General features: G+C 35.2%; 1 protein-coding gene across 2 annotated transcripts; it reads right to left on the bottom strand.

Annotated features, from left to right (window-relative positions):
• Nucleotides 1–5,227: 5,227 nt before the first annotated feature.
• On the bottom strand, nucleotides 5,228–14,903 carry LOC114289879 (uncharacterized). Of its 2 annotated transcripts, XR_014336382.1 has the most exons (3): nucleotides 14,730–14,903; nucleotides 6,263–6,685; nucleotides 5,228–6,151 (listed from the first exon to the last, which is right to left on the bottom strand). XR_014336382.1 is itself a non-coding variant. In XM_082879751.1 (2 exons), the coding sequence occupies exon 2, from the start codon at nucleotides 10,893–10,895 to the stop codon at nucleotides 9,696–9,698; it is 1,200 nt and encodes a 399-aa protein (XP_082735877.1). In that variant the 5' UTR covers nucleotides 10,896–12,840; nucleotides 14,730–14,903; the 3' UTR covers nucleotides 8,047–9,695. The 2 variants fall into 2 exon arrangements, 1 of the variants encoding a protein (XP_082735877.1); XM_082879751.1 differs by lacking the exons at nucleotides 5,228–6,151; nucleotides 6,263–6,685 and adding an exon at nucleotides 8,047–12,840.
• Between the last annotated feature and the right edge of the window lie 961 nt (nucleotides 14,904–15,864).

Genomic DNA, 15,864 nt, shown 5'->3' with positions numbered 1-15,864 from the left:
TTTTTATAAAAAATTATTAAAATAACTTATTTTAAACGAGACCTTAATTGTTTTTATATGAAATAAAAACGTGTTGACATTTTAATTTTTAATAAAAAAAAATTGTTAAAATATGCGATTTGGATTTCTTCGTTTATGTGGGAGACAAAGGCTGATCAAGTGGAATTGATTTTTTTTTAGTACTAATCATAATTGTAATGGACGAATATTGGAACAGAGAGTTGGGACACAGAACCTAGAAACAGCGTATCCAAATCAATCACTACAAGACTTCCTTCGAAAACTTGTTTTTGACTTTTTTTAACTAAAATATGCAATCGCCACATATTGGGCATTTAGGTTTATTTGTGCCATCTTGAGAAGTTTTTTTTTTTTTTTTTTTTTTTTTTTTTAGTAAAAAAAAATTATTGATAAAAATTAAATGTACATAATATAAAGACAAATATTAATAAAGAGAAGCGAGCATTAAAGCAAACTAGATAATTCCAACTAAGTTGGGACCGGAAAGCAAGCCAATCAAATACCAGCACTACACCATAGCTGGAGAGAAACCAACTGAACAAAACAAAAAGTAAGGAAATAATAACCTCTCCCAACACCTAAAATACCGATTTTAACAGTCCATCCATCTACACCTCATACCAAACAAAACCCCCTTCCAGTTTGGACCCTCATAACAAACAATCACCTCAAATCAATACCCTATCTCTTGAATTTGGAAGTACCATTGATACTTTCAGTAACTTCGTTTTCCTTGCTTTATTCCTATGACTCGCATTGTTAGGATATGAGGCCTTATGAGCACCTTCACCCTCATGTCTCTTAGAAGATTTCTCAATCTTGACCGAATTGCTACTCACTATCGGAATAAAAGACTTTTCAAGAACGTCAACCCCTTCCACAACTCCTTTTGGCCCAAGAGAGAAAAGTGAACTTGGCTCATAGGATATTTGCACAATCTCATTTTTTCCAATAGGAACTCCAAGATCTACAGCAGTGGATTTGGGCCTCCAAAATAATGAATGAATACGCCCATATTTATGTTGTGGGCCAAACACACTCTTTAAATTAAGAGGTTTCATTTGCACTAAGTTTTGCACAGATCCTCCATAAAAACCATTTCTCTTCACACACTAATTGCTAGTTGATGATAACTCATTTGATTTGTTTGAATTTGAAAAAAGCACTAATTTTTTTGTCTCCAAACTATTTTTTCCCCATTGATAGAGATTTGATCTTTCCCTGCACTAAATTTGAGTGCTACATCTTCATGAAAATCAAAGGTTTCACATATCCTAACATGGTATATGTTTCCTTTGTACTCCAAACTTATCACCATATTTATAGGCTTCATGCTATTTGTTATCAATCTGACCTTGCCATATTCAAGAGAATCTGTATTGTTAACTTCAACAAACTGGATTACCTCACCCCATAAGCTACCAATGCTTGTGAATGTGTTAGCATTCCATAAGTTAAATGGAACTCCGTAACAACACAGCCAAACACATCTCTCTTGATCGAGATTTTCTCATTTTCTCCATTTTGTTACTGAAACACACCAATCATAAATCCACCCCTTCAGTTGGTCATATCCCTCCTTCATACCTTGTGATGAGTTGAAGGTTAGGACTGCACTTCTATCTCTTCCTCTTTTGACTAATATTTCACCCAAACCTTTCTTGTATAATTAGTCTCTGAATGCTGGAAAAGAGAAGTAGTTTTTGATATTCACTATCAAACTCATAGAGAGCCATTCATTATATAACTCAAAAGTTTTAGCCACTAAATAATCATTCCTATCAGTAGCTCCACTTTTTACTACTTTAGCATAAGATTTTTGACCTCTAACCATTGTTATATCTTGCTTAGACCGCCTTTGTAAATCTATTTTCAAAGGTTTACTTGATTCCGGCCTGTGCTGCTTTAATTGAGGCTTGGTGAACACTGCATTTTTAACTTTTATCTCCTTATCCTCAACCCACAAACCATTTGCCTTTTGAACAGCCAAATTTTTTGCTACCGAACAATCAAATCTGATGAAGCCAGATCGTGTACCTATTACTATCCTTCTCTTCGCTGGGATGAACACATCCTTCACTGCCCTAAATTTGTTGAACATGATGTACAAGCTCTTTGGACCCATTGATTCAGGAATGTTATCCACAAAAATAGTGAACAATCTATCATTTTGGACACCAATATTGCTATCCTCTTTCCTTCTCAGAAATGAGTTCTAACCTCCACTAACTCTACCCTCTCGGAATCTTTTTTCCATCCCGTATGACACTACTCTTTCCTCCATCCCATAGCCGAAATTGCTTTGTATATCTCCCTATTCTTGACTTCTCCAAATCATAAATCAAGAACAAGACCAACCCCAATATTGACACAATCAAGTCCAAACCCAATAGTATAATAAAAGGGATAACAGAGTTCACAAACAGAGACACTAGACTTCACAAACAGAGACACTAGACTTCACAAACAAGTCCAAACACATGCAGAGACACAGAAGGTAATATAACCTGAGTTCACAAGGATGATACCTTACCTTGCAAGATCCGTCGCTGAAGATCGAATTTCACATGGCGTGGATTTGACCTGCGGACTCGCTACGCAAATCTACATCTATTCTCCTCCATGTTTGTCACCAGAGAGCAGGCCTGATGGAACAGATCTATGTCTACCTGCTCTGGATTGAATGAAACCGAGAACGAAGAGAGATAGAGAGAGTTTATCACCAAATCAAGCTAGAAACAAGTTACTTAAGAAATGGAATAGATTGAAACTCAATCGACAAATCAGATTACATTTGTCAGAGAACAAAGAAAACTTTTAGGAAAAATGGTTAAGCAGGGGTTGGAGTGGAAAGAACCAAATTCTGCCTTTTTGGCAAGTTGATTAAGGCTTCGTTTGGTAATGACTTTTTTAGTTGGTTTTTTAGCTTTTTTGACTTTTTTAACCTGAGACTTTTTTGTTTATTTGGTTTTCTTATTTGGCCTTTTTGACTTTTTGGCATTGGAAATGATGTTCCCAAAAGTGAAATGACAAAATTTCCCTCAAGTGGCCAAATCCAATAATACCTCCAATTATATACAGATTTTGCAATGGAATTACAATTATTTATTTATTTTTCCATTTCCCCCTTTTTCTTTTTTTTACATTTTTTGTAAATTGCTTCATGCAATTTGTTTTTGGTTGGTTGCTGATTTGGAATAGGGAAACTATAAAACAAATCAAACACTCTGTCAACAAAACTTGTGCGGAATTAACGGAAAATTTTTGCAAAATTTGTTGCACTTCTAGTATGGCATTTCCACTAAACCACTGTTACAAATCCCAAAAAAAAAAAAAATATTCAAATCTGTCAAATACATTAATAAAATAAAATTTTCAAGTCCACAGCAAAGGTTTGTACGAACAATTTTCCCCTCAATTAATATATAATAAGAACAATTTGTTGGTAATTACTTCTCCGACAATAACAAATTGCTTGAGCGTACCATAATGGGAACATACATACCTAATTACATAATGTTCATATGCACAATACCATAAATACTAAACGTGGTGCTAGAATTCCATACAATGTCAAGCAAACAATAAGAAAAATGAACTTGGGTTCAATGTAACTTACCGAATTCCCCCTATATATTTCCCAACATGCCGTGGTTGCGTATGTGGACCAAACGGTCTCTTACGAGACAGCACACGCTTTTCATATGTGGGTCATCATCCCCAACCATTAGTCTATCTGCCCCCATATGCTGGCAAAGGAATGTCATTGATTATGGTTACCACATCGGCCTCTGTTATTATGGGTTGAACAATGGTTGGATTACTCGTATTTCTACGTATGTAGTTATGCAATGCCGTCAACACACCAATTAAATGCACCTGCGCAATCACAAAATCATAACGAGGCATATTTTCGATAAACCTCTATCAATTTTTCCACGCCCCAAAGGTTTGTTCAACGACACTACGCAACGACAAGTGTGCCTTGTTAAATAATTCCCTTGGGTTTGTTGTGTTCCTTGCACCTCGCTGAAAATCTTCTTGGTGATAACGGTAGCCCTTGTACAGTACGAGGTAACCCTTCCGGTTAGGATAACTTGCATCAACAAGATAATATTTCCCTGCCGGATGTAAACAAATAACGGTATAAGCTTTGTGTGCATATTTGTACATACTAATTTTTTAAAAATAATTGTTTATACCTTCCTCCAAGTGTGGAAACGACACATTTTCATTGTTGATTATTTTAGCGAAAACTCTATTGTTATGCATATTGCCTTCCCATCCAACTGATACAAAGGTAAAACACATCTTGAAATTAACCACGACCATGATATTTTGGGTGTGACAGCATTTGCATCAAAAATATGTTGCTGCATTAGGCCGCATCACTTTCCCAACAACATGCATGCCATCGATTGCGCCGATGCAATCCCAATTTCCAAATTAAACAGCAAAACAAATTTCAATATATGCCAAAACTTTGATGTAAAGAAACAATATGTTCTGAAAATATGAAAGTTATACCTTGAATGATAGGTATTTCATTTTTGACAGCAAGTGAAGATGTTAAACATTTTGATTTGTTGTTGGCCTACAATGTACAACTGTGAACTTCTTCATCGTCGCCAAAACATTATGAACGTGGCGTGATACGGTTTCACCCGAATGTTGAAACCGTTCTTGGATGGCTTTATTCTTAAACCCTTTCAACATGTGGATGAACATTGCAACGCTTTCCTCCACGGCTGATCCATGGCTGCGTTGGTTAACACATAAACCAAATTCTCTAACTAACGTGTCACATAACAAACCAAATAATTCTTTTGGCACACATACATTTTCTTCAAAACGACTAATGTATCCATCGTATAATTCACATATCCATGCACGTCCAATCAATATTGATGTTCGACATGGAGTTTTTAACGTGTATTTTTTGTAATACTCTTGTACATACCGACATGCTTGCACATACGTCCAATTATTTTATTGTTGTATTTGTATAGCCATTTGATTTATTTGCTCGACAAAGTCATCGTTGCTATTACCTTCCCCGTTAGACATGGCTACAACTTCGATGACGCCTACAAGACATATGTCTAATGTTAAAATCATTACTGTCACTTTGAACTTGTTCAACTATTTAACCAACATAAATATATACATCAACAGCATACCATGCATAACCAAGATAAAAGAAAAGTAATATGCCAAACCAAACATGCATAAACCATCCATTTCATACACACTAAGAAATTATTAAAAAAAATTAAAAAAGAAAGTGTTCATATTGTTCCACCAAATCATCCTACCAAGTATTACAAATAAAACAAACCAAAAAAAATAATAATAATAACCATAAAACAAAAATAAAAACTGAAACACATCCTTAAAATCCAACACAGTAACAAGTTCCCATAAAAACATCAACACATAACACGGACAAGTTCCCATCAGTAAACAGCAACTACTCAACCCATTGGCCCATCCCAGCAGCCAACAAACCCGTCGTGTACGAAAGAGGTTCGCAAATGGAACTCCAGCACAGCTTTGTAGTTGTTTCTGTGTAAGCCATCCGATAATATGGTCATCATCGGGCTGGCACATCATAACCTCGCGGTAATTAGCGTTGTCCATAAGAGACGATGCAAAGTGGAACAACAGTGTACCAACTAGGGCAAGAATGGATTTCGGCTTCTCTATGCACTCTGAAATGGTATACAACGACTCATTGCCAGTTAAGTGCCTAACAGTAACTTGTTGGTTTTGACTTCGGACAACATTGGTCAGTTTGTTTATGTTATCGGTTATAGTAGATGCTCTACTAGTCCACTTTCGCGACTTTCTAGAACTTGCAGGAGTATTTCTTTTCCCTTTCGCCCCAGCTTCAACCCCAGGTTCAACACTTTCCATTGAGGAATTAGCCTCCACGTCAATACCAACTGAATGGATGGGATCTATGAATGGCCGCATGCCAGGGCTCTGAACTGAATCAGAAGAGCACTCATTATCTTCGACAGTCCTCTCCCCCAGTGGCCAATGATGTTTGTCGGTTACAACAGCCCCTATGAAGACAATCTCCATCAAATCCTGATGCTCTAAAGTTTTATTCTTGAACTTTGTACAACTGTTGTTTATTTGCAGCATAGGGAACACAAAACAATTAGTAAAATATGTTACCAAATAAAAATGAAATCAATGGAGAAAAAAGAAAAAGAAAAAAGAGTAAATACTTTACCAGTTCCATCTGATCCCACTATTCATCGGAAGCCTGAAACATGTCTGTTTCTGCATCAAATCCAATCCCAGTAATTCCTTTGGAGGTCCATCAACTTCATCCACGTAGTTCAATCTCGTTTCATGCTCGTGTACTTGTTCTTCAATTGCTTGACATCACGTTTTCTACCTTTTTTTTTTTTTTTTTTCAAACTTCTTTGCCAACAAATTGTACCCAGTGCTACTCAAAACCATGAATGGCCGATTTCCCCCAAGAATCTCATCGGCAATAAGCTTTAAGAAAATCCTTGTGGATTCAGTATCCCACACGGCTTTGTGAACATTTTGGGTGTCCTCAATAACGATTGCTGCACCCCTTGCAATCCCTTTATTTTTGGAAGGGATACGTGGTGAAGCTCGTGTGGAAGCCATAACGACAATGCAACTGATAAATTAAAGCGTAAGTACCTTATACATGTATGCGTATTACTCACCCAAACCAATTTGCGCAATAAAATAGATTAGGCATTATGACATTCTATAAAAAAAAATTACAAGAAAGTAAAGAGAAACATTTATCTAGATCCAAACCACAATTCCATTACATGTCATGCACAAAACTATTGCTATCACGTCCACAACAAACATAAGTCATTACAATACTAGCTTTGTTAAGGTGCTACAAGACACTTGGAACATTTTCACATATGCAACAATAAGATTACAACGACACTGCATGGAAACAATGGTTTTCAAGATACGCAATGTTTGTTGAATGTGAATGACATCATCCCGCAAGTACATGACAATGTCGTGTGTGGCGGAGTCATAGTTAGTGTTCGGTCACCTAGGTTCGTTGCACCAACCAATCTAACTTAAACGGCTAACGAAATTTATTTACAACGATATTAGTTAATTGGTTTAAATGAAATGAAATTTATAACTGAAAATCCAAGGTGTACTCACCACAGGATTCGGACAAGTGTAGCACGTCCTAGATTTTTATGAGATCTGGAAATCTTGACAAGACATTGACCATAGCCACAGGCACATGTTCGACGTGGCCATGTAGTAGATGTGCCAGTTGATATAAAAGAAGCCATGCTTTGTGAAAAATTTAGAAATCCCCTAGATGTTAATTTGTGATTATGTATCAATTTTAAGCAGTAAACAACAATCCCAATCAAACAATCAAGACAAATTGACATAACGATTTTACGTGAAAAAACCACAATTGGACACCTCCAATTGTGATAAAAAAACAACGGGCAACAGCCACAAAACAATCCACTAAGAAGATATAAAGGAATTACACAGGTATACTCTCGATTACCTAGAGAATCCATGCCCGAATTGAACCAACCTCTATGTGCTTCTTCCAACCCCGTCTTCACCTCGGAATTGTCTTCATGATGAGTCACTCCGGAATCCACCAAAGCTTATGGCTCGAATTCTTCAGAATCCACCGAAGAACAACTCTGTCTTTTGTGTAGAACAAACAAATAATCCTTTGATATATATTCTTTAAACCATGAGTTGAATACTCAATCAAAGCATCAAAGAAAACTAGCAAAATATCCCCAGATATAAACCCTAGAACCCAAGAAGAAGATCTGGAGAAGTAATCCTAAAATCTGACAGAAACCCGTACTTATAGAAATCTGAATTACGAAGCTCGCTTGAGCGAAGACTCTCTCGCTCGAGCGAGGAACCAAAAACGCGTGTTTTTCATAAGTGGCTTTGCTCGAGCTACGCAAGCTTCGCTCGAGCGCACATTCATCTCTTTTAGGTTTTTTGCTAGACGCAGTCTTCGCACGAGCTGATCGGGCAGCTCGATCCCCGTCATAATCAGCGAGGTGGCAATCTTGAAAGTATTAACATTACAAACTTCTCTGCAAGGCACAATTCGGGTTGGATTTGCATCTAAAAACTCATCGCCTCACTAAATAAAAAGTGCAAAAATAAGTATAACTGAAAGGAGTTTTGTCAAACGGGATTGCCAAGAATACAAACCTAACAATCTCTCCCTTTGGCAATGCCGTGACAAAACACACCTAACAAATAAAATCCTAAACACCCCAACCCATTACAACCAACAAAAGCAAACTTCTTTCTCGAGGTCATGATCTGCAAAACAGCTATTAGTGCCACACTCTCCAAAACAACTATTAGTTCCACAAGAGTATAGAAAAAAAACAATAAACATATGACAAGATTATCTTGAAGCATGAGATAGAAAACATGAATAGATGCGACTTGGAGATTTTAAGAACATGTAGCATGGATAGATGAAAACACATGACATGAATACATGAAATCCTAAGACACATGAAAAACAACTTTCTCCCCTTTTTTGTCACGAATTGACAAAGAAAGCTCAAACAACAAAAGCAAGATCATAAACCACATAAGCAATGATATGATGATGTAATATCAGGAACATGCAAGAAGGAAATAATGAATAAACAGTGTATAGCAACATGCAAAACAACTATAGCCAATCTCCCTTACCAAACAAAACAAAGTGTTCATGCTAACAAACTCTTGTAATGATAAACCAAATTCTCCCTTACTAAAAACAATGAACAAGAAGAAAACGACAAAAATAAAATGGTGGAGCAAGCAAGAAATTTCAGATTTGTACCTTGAAACACACAAAATTATCCAAGAAGAACAATTACTAGAAAACACAATGTGCACAATCTATAGAAGATTCCTCATGAAAGAAAGTGATGCATTATGTGAAAAGCATAGATCCCATGATAAAAATGTGTGTGTGACTCTTGGAGTTCGACAAATACTAGATTCAAATCCTAGTAGTGATCAGATAGCTGAACCTCCGTCAAGAGAATCTAAGCACAACTGCGGAAAGTCAAACCACTAGGAATCAAGGGGTATTTGGTGAGTAAAAGCAGAGGCTCCCCCTCAATCAATGAATCCTTTTTTTTTTCTTCTGCACATTTTTTTCTTTCTTTTGCATATTTTTTTTTCTTTTTCTTTTCCTTTTTTTTTCTTTTGCACACTCATTGGCGGCTGACACGCTCAAGAGTATGGAAACCAAACCAGAGAAGCATGGATATAATAAGGATGGCCTGGTTGGTGACTCTGAGGTAGCCTTTTCCTCATGCCTGGACTACAAAGAACAGAGAGGAAAGCCGTGGAGATGCAAAAAGATAGAAGGTGGTTTAAGAGACTCAACATCACCCATGATATGCTAGTATAGGTCAATTTCTCTAGAAATGCAAAAGATCAATGACAGAAGTCCATAGAGAAAAAATAATCCTAAGACGGAAGACTCCAAAATTTGCTAATCCAAGAGTGTGTACAGAATGAGACATACGAATCAAAGAACACACACTCCAAAATGAGTAATGACCACAGAAAGTACACACATATTAACATGTAATGGATATTCTCAACAATTTCAATATGCACTAAGGATTACTCAAAAAAATTTAAGCTTGCAAAACCATATTAAGAAAATCTTTTTGGTTTTTTTTTATTATTATTTTTTCTTTTTCTAAACAAAGAAAGATAGAAAACGAACAAGCACACATTAAATGACTCAAAAAAAAAAAAAAACACACACACACACACAAAAACCCCAAAACTAAAAAGAATAAACAAATTAACACAAGTCGAGTTTTCTCACCCAAACCCGCTTTAGTATGAAAAAAATTATAAGAATTGCAGTTCTTGGGTGGTGTCTTGACGTTGCGGTCCCCTTTTCCTTCAATGGGAACCCGTCTCGACTTGGTTTCCAACTTCCTATGTCTAGGTCTAGGCAAATACAAACTCGCTCCAAGTTTGGTCTCAAGCAAATCAAAATAGCAAAGTTTATTATGACCCTTAACCTCCTTACGACCAATGAAGTGTCTCCTACCCCATGAAATGTTAGAATTTCTTCCATCTCTATGATACAAGATCCCATGCAACTTATAACAATAAGGGTGAATATGACCATGCATACCACAATGATGACAAATAAAAACAGGATGTACATGACGTACCTTCTTTTCTTTGACCTTACCAACTCTAGGAAGATTGAGAAGTACATTCTCATGTTGAATTTTTTGTTCTCCCTTTCCTTGAGTTCTTGTATCATGAGATGTGGATGCACTCTGTTTTTGCTCTTTTTTACCACCAAAGCCAATGCCATTCTTGTCAGAACAAATTTGTTGAGACCCAATGATATTGTCCAAAGTCTTTGATCCCCTATTCCAAAGACCAATGGTAGCCATAGCACACTTGAGCTCTTCCTCTTTTTTGATCATTAGTTCTTCCAAAGCAACTTGAGACATCTCGAGAGATTCAATTTTTTCTTCATATGTTGCATAGATTTGTTGTAGCTCATTCCTCTCTGTCTCACAAGTCAAGAGTTTTGCATAAATAGCTTGTCGATCATTAGAAATCTTAAGGGCATCATTCCTAGCCTCGGAAATCTCTTTCTTTAATTTGACATTCTCATTTTCACATGCTTTGAGTTTCATAGTGAGTTTGTCATTCAATTTGGATAAGTTAAGAAATTCCTTATACAACTTTTCATAAGCTTTCTCAAACTCTTCATCATCACTTCCCGAGGATTCATCATCAGTGGCATTCTCAACCGGCCTCTTCGGATACTCTGATCGTCCTTTAGTTTCAAAAGCCGCCATGAAAGCGAGGAATTGTTTATGTCCCTTTTCACCTTGATCTTCATTATCACTTTCATCTTTATCAGATTCTGATTCATCATCCCAAGTGATAGCAAGGGCTTTCTTCTTCCTCAACCGAGTGGGGCATTCTTGAGCAAAGTAGCCAAATCCTTGGCATTCATAGCATTGGACTTTTTCAGAGTTCCCTTATATCTTTCCTTTCTCTTTCTTGACTATAGAATTAATTTTGAGTTTATATTTGCCTTTGGATTTATGAGTATGAGTAGAGTCCAAAAGATTAAGATTCTTTTTCAGAAAAGATTTTTTAAATTGTTTTATAAAAGCATCCGTAATCTTGGAATCTATCTCACAATCCTCATCAGAATCCTCTTTAACTCTATGAGCACTACTATAAGCAATAGTATCTTTTTGTTTCTTTTTGAAATTCCTATGTGCTTCATAAGTTTGGAGATTTCCAACCAAGTGATCCAGCTTGAGGTTGTCAACATCTTGAGCCTCCTCAATAGCCGTAACTTTTGGTTGGAACCGATCGGGCAAGGATCTCAAAATTTTTCCCGCAACTTTGGATTCTGGTATTTTTTTCACCTAAATTGAAGCTGGAATTTACAATGTCACTCAACTTCGCATAAAATTCATCAAAGGTCTCACTATCTTTCATTGAAAGGTTTTCGAAACTAGACGTAAGCCTTTGAAGTTTTGAGCGTTTAACAGAATGAGTGCCCTCATGAATAGTTTGTAAGATATCCCAAGCCTCTTTTGCGACTTCACAATTACAAATACGACTAAACTCTTCAGGTGTGACAGCGCAAAAGAGAGAATTGATAGTTTTACTATTCTAGCTACTATTTTGGTAATCAATTGTGTCCCACTTATCAATTGGTTTGGGGAAAGTTACTTCATCAACGGTAATTGTTGGTTCGGTCCATCCATTCATGACAGATTGCCAAACTTTTTCATCTATAGATTTCAAAAATGATCTCATCCGAGCTTTCCAAAAAGAATAATTGGATCCGTCAAGTAGAGGTAGTCGAACCATAGAATTTCCCTCACGAATTGAATCTATTATCACAAATCAAACAAGATCTCGCTCAAAAGTTTTAAAAAACAAACGAGCAACCCGCTCTGATACCAATTAAAAAATCTAGAAATCCCCTAGATGTTGATTTGTGATTATGTATCAATTTTAAGCAGTAAACAACAATCCAATCAAACAATCAAGACAAATTGACATAACGATTTTACGTGAAAAAATCACAATTGGACACCTCCAATTGTGATAAAAAAATCACGGGCAACAGCCACAAAACAATCCACTAAGAAGATATAAAGGAATTATACAAGTATACTCCCAATTACCTAGTGAATCCACGCCCGAATTGAACCAACCTCTATGTGCCTCTTCCAACCCCGTCTTCAACTCGGAATTGTCTTGATGATGAGCCACTCCGGAATCCACCAAAGCTTCAGGCTCGAATTCTTCAGAATCCACTGAAGAACAACTCTCTATTTTGTGTAGAACAAACAAATAATCCTTTGATGTATACTCTTTAAACCATGAGTTGAATACTCAATCAAAACATAAAAAAAAACTAGCAAAATATCCCTAGATATAAACCCTAGAACCCAAGAAGAAGATCTGGAGAAGTAATCCTAAAATTTGACAGAAACCCGTACTTATAGAAATCTGAATCGCGAAGCTCGCTCGAGCGAAGACTCTCTCGCTCGAGCGAGGAACCAAAAACGCGTGTTTTCCATTAGTGGTTTCGCTCGAGCGCACATTCAACTCTTTCAGGTTTTTTGCCAGACGCAGTCTTCGCGCGAGCTGACCGGGCAGCTCAATCCCCGTCATAATCAGCGAAGTGGCAATCTCGAAAGTATTAACATCACAACCTTTTCTGCAAGGCACAATTCGGGTTGGATTCGCATCTAAAAACTCATCGCCTCACTGAAATAAAAAGTGCGAAATATAAGTACAACTGAAAGGAGTTTTGTCAAACAAAATTGCCAAGAATACAAACCTAACACTTTGTTTTTTACCGTACAAGAATAAAAGAAGGAGACATAGTGTAAGACAATGTGTTTTGGTTTTCTAATTGTCAACGTTGTTCAATAAAAGTGTGCAAGGTAACATTGGTTTCAAGCATTTGATAATTTGTGGTTGTCTTTCGCAAAATGTCCCTCAAGTTGGAAAAGTTATCAAATGAAAAATTGATTATAATGTAATCCATCAAGATACAACCTTGAAACATAAAGAATGTAACCAGAAAGTAAAGAAAAGTATGAATGTTCCGAACTCGTAAGAACAAACTAATGTCAAAAGTGAAAAAAAAAATACGACAATCACAAACAATTACAAATAGAAACCTCGAAGAGACAATAGATAAATTGATTTGATATTTGGAGTGGACAGCAATGAAGCAATAAATTAATCTCCAAAACCATGTTTTTGATGTGTCAATGGCAAGAAAATAAGTGTCACAGTTACATCCCCCAAAAATATACAACATAAAGCCAACTAGTATAAATCCCAATAAAAATGTAAATAGAGAGAAGGAACAAAATTCTAAAAAAAGATCATCTACCATCCAAAAGCAAATCACCCAGCACACATTAATTCAAAAGAAATCATCCACCATCCACCATGTAAATTTTATGTATGTGTATATTAACAAGTGATTAATTCAAAGTTGGTTAGTAAGAAAATAAATAACAAACCCAAAATGTTCTTATTACAAAATTTCAATCTGGATTGATATATACAGAATAAGGGTTAAACAAAAAAACAAGAACCAACTGATTTTACCAAAACACTCCAATCCATTCATAACATTTATATCAAAATCATTGTACAAAATTCCCCCATCATCCTAAATTTCCCTTTTCTGTAAATTTGATTGATACAAAATTTCATCAAATTCAATTTGATGAAGAATTGTTGTTCACTTTTTCTCAATACATGCCAAAATTCATCACCAATCCTTTAATCAAATCAAGGGCCAGTCATTTTTCCCTCAAGTTGACAACCAATCCATTTTGATGAAAAGAAGAAAGTATTTCCTCAATTTGGAAGTAACCATTTTATGGACAGTAGGTCCAATAAGTTTAAAAAAAAAAAATGGTAACAAATTTTTTTTATAAAAAAAAACAGTATTTGTTGTTGGTATGTTGTTCTTCGTTGAGTTCATCAAGAAGAAAAACGAAAGTGAATACAAAAAAGAAGAAAGTATTTCCTCAATTTGGAAGCAAATCCCATTTTATGGACAGTAGGTCCAGTGAGTTAAAAATAAAAAAATTGGTTACAGATTTAAAACAAAAACAAATAAAAATAAATAAATAAAATAAAAACAGTATTTGTTGTTGGTATGCTATTTTGCGTTGAGTTCATCAAGAAAAAAAACGAAAGTGAATATAAAAAAGAAGAAAGTATTTCCTCAATTTGGAAGCAAACCTCATTTTATGGACAGTAGGTTCAGTGAGTTAAAAAAAAGAAAAATGGTAACAGATTTAAAACAAAAACAAATAAAATAAATAAATAAAAAACAAAAACAGTATTGGTTGTTGGTATGCTGTTCTTTGTTGAGTTTGTAAAGAAGAAAAACAAAAGTGATTACAAATATATATATATATATATATATGTGTGTGTGTGTGTGTCGTTCCCATAATCAGAGTTCACACAATCTATACAGAGAAATTCGGGTTCAAACCCCCATTTACACCAACAAAAGCATTTTAGCACTGATCAAACAGAACAACGACGAATTTTAAACATACACACAACAGACAAGATCTGGTGCAAGGAGAGGAAAACCCCAAAATAAATCAAGTTATGCGTACCAGTGATGCAAACATGGAACAATGTTAGGAGTAGAGGATGGTCGAGGCGTTGCGGAAGCGGTGTTGGCTTGGATCGATCATCCGATCTTGTGCAATCTTCTTCCCCTCTTCCATTCTTCTTCGTCGCCGTCTGCTTTGTGTGTGAAGAAAATGGAACCCTAGCATCCACACAGAGATGTGTGTTGGTGTATATGGGGTAGTTTGGTAATTGTCCATCCTCCTCACGTGCTTCACAACTCACGTGTATCATTTTTGGTAGTTTGTGATTTTGTAGCCAAATTTGTCAGTATGTAATTTTTTAGCCTGAAAACGATTGCCAAACTGGGGCTAAAAATCATTTTTTTAGTTTTTTGGTTTTTGTAAGTTATATCATCTCTCTATTTTTTTATACATTTTTTTAAGAAAAGTAAAAAAGTTAGCTTTTAACCAACTTTCCAAAATATCCATTCATTTATGTGGGAAACAAGGGTTGACACAGAGTGGAATTCAATGTATTTGGTTTTAATTTTTTTAGATTCAATTTTTTAGAAATTGAGTTTTTTTTTATTTTTTTATTTTTACTGAATATTTTTTGAATTTTAAATAATTTTTTTTTTTACTTTTTTAGATGCACCTTACTTAAATGTATCTAAAAATTGAAATATTTGTAAAAAATTAATAAATATACAAAAATATGAAAAATGTATTGAATTTTTATAATTTTTTTTGTATTTTTGGTATTTAGTGAATTTTTTAAAGATTTTTTTTCACAAATATTATACTTTTTAAGTGTATTTATGTTAGGTGTATTTATAAATTTTAAAAAAATTTAGTGAAAACAAAAAAGTATGAAAAATAAAAAAATTTAATTTTTTAAAAAATAAATTCAAAAAACTTAGACCAAACAAGTTGATTGGTTTTTTTAGTACTGAAAGTGTTACAAGAGTACAAGAATAGAGAGTTGGGACACCCAACTGGAACATGGGATCCAAATACCTAACTACTAGACTCTTAAAAACTTATCCAAAATAATCTTCCTCCTTGGATGATTTGCTTTTTGGGATCGACCATCACTGTTTCTTTGGTCTCGTTTTCATTTTTGTTTTCGTGTTTTTTTTTTTTTAATAAAAAAAACACAATGCAGTGGAGTCAGAGA

The sequence above is a fragment of the Camellia sinensis genome, chromosome 7 (genome assembly GCF_055761805.1).
Source record: "Camellia sinensis isolate YWXY chromosome 7, ASM5576180v1, whole genome shotgun sequence".
In the NCBI taxonomy this organism is placed as follows: domain Eukaryota; kingdom Viridiplantae; phylum Streptophyta; class Magnoliopsida; order Ericales; family Theaceae; genus Camellia; species Camellia sinensis.
This window is presented reverse-complemented; position numbering and strand designations above follow the sequence as displayed.

Excerpts from the sequence above, each read along its gene's own strand:
- LOC114289879 (XM_082879751.1), bottom strand. The coding sequence starts at position 10,895 with ATGGCGGCTTTTGAAACTAAAGGACGATCAGAGTATCCGAAGAGGCCG.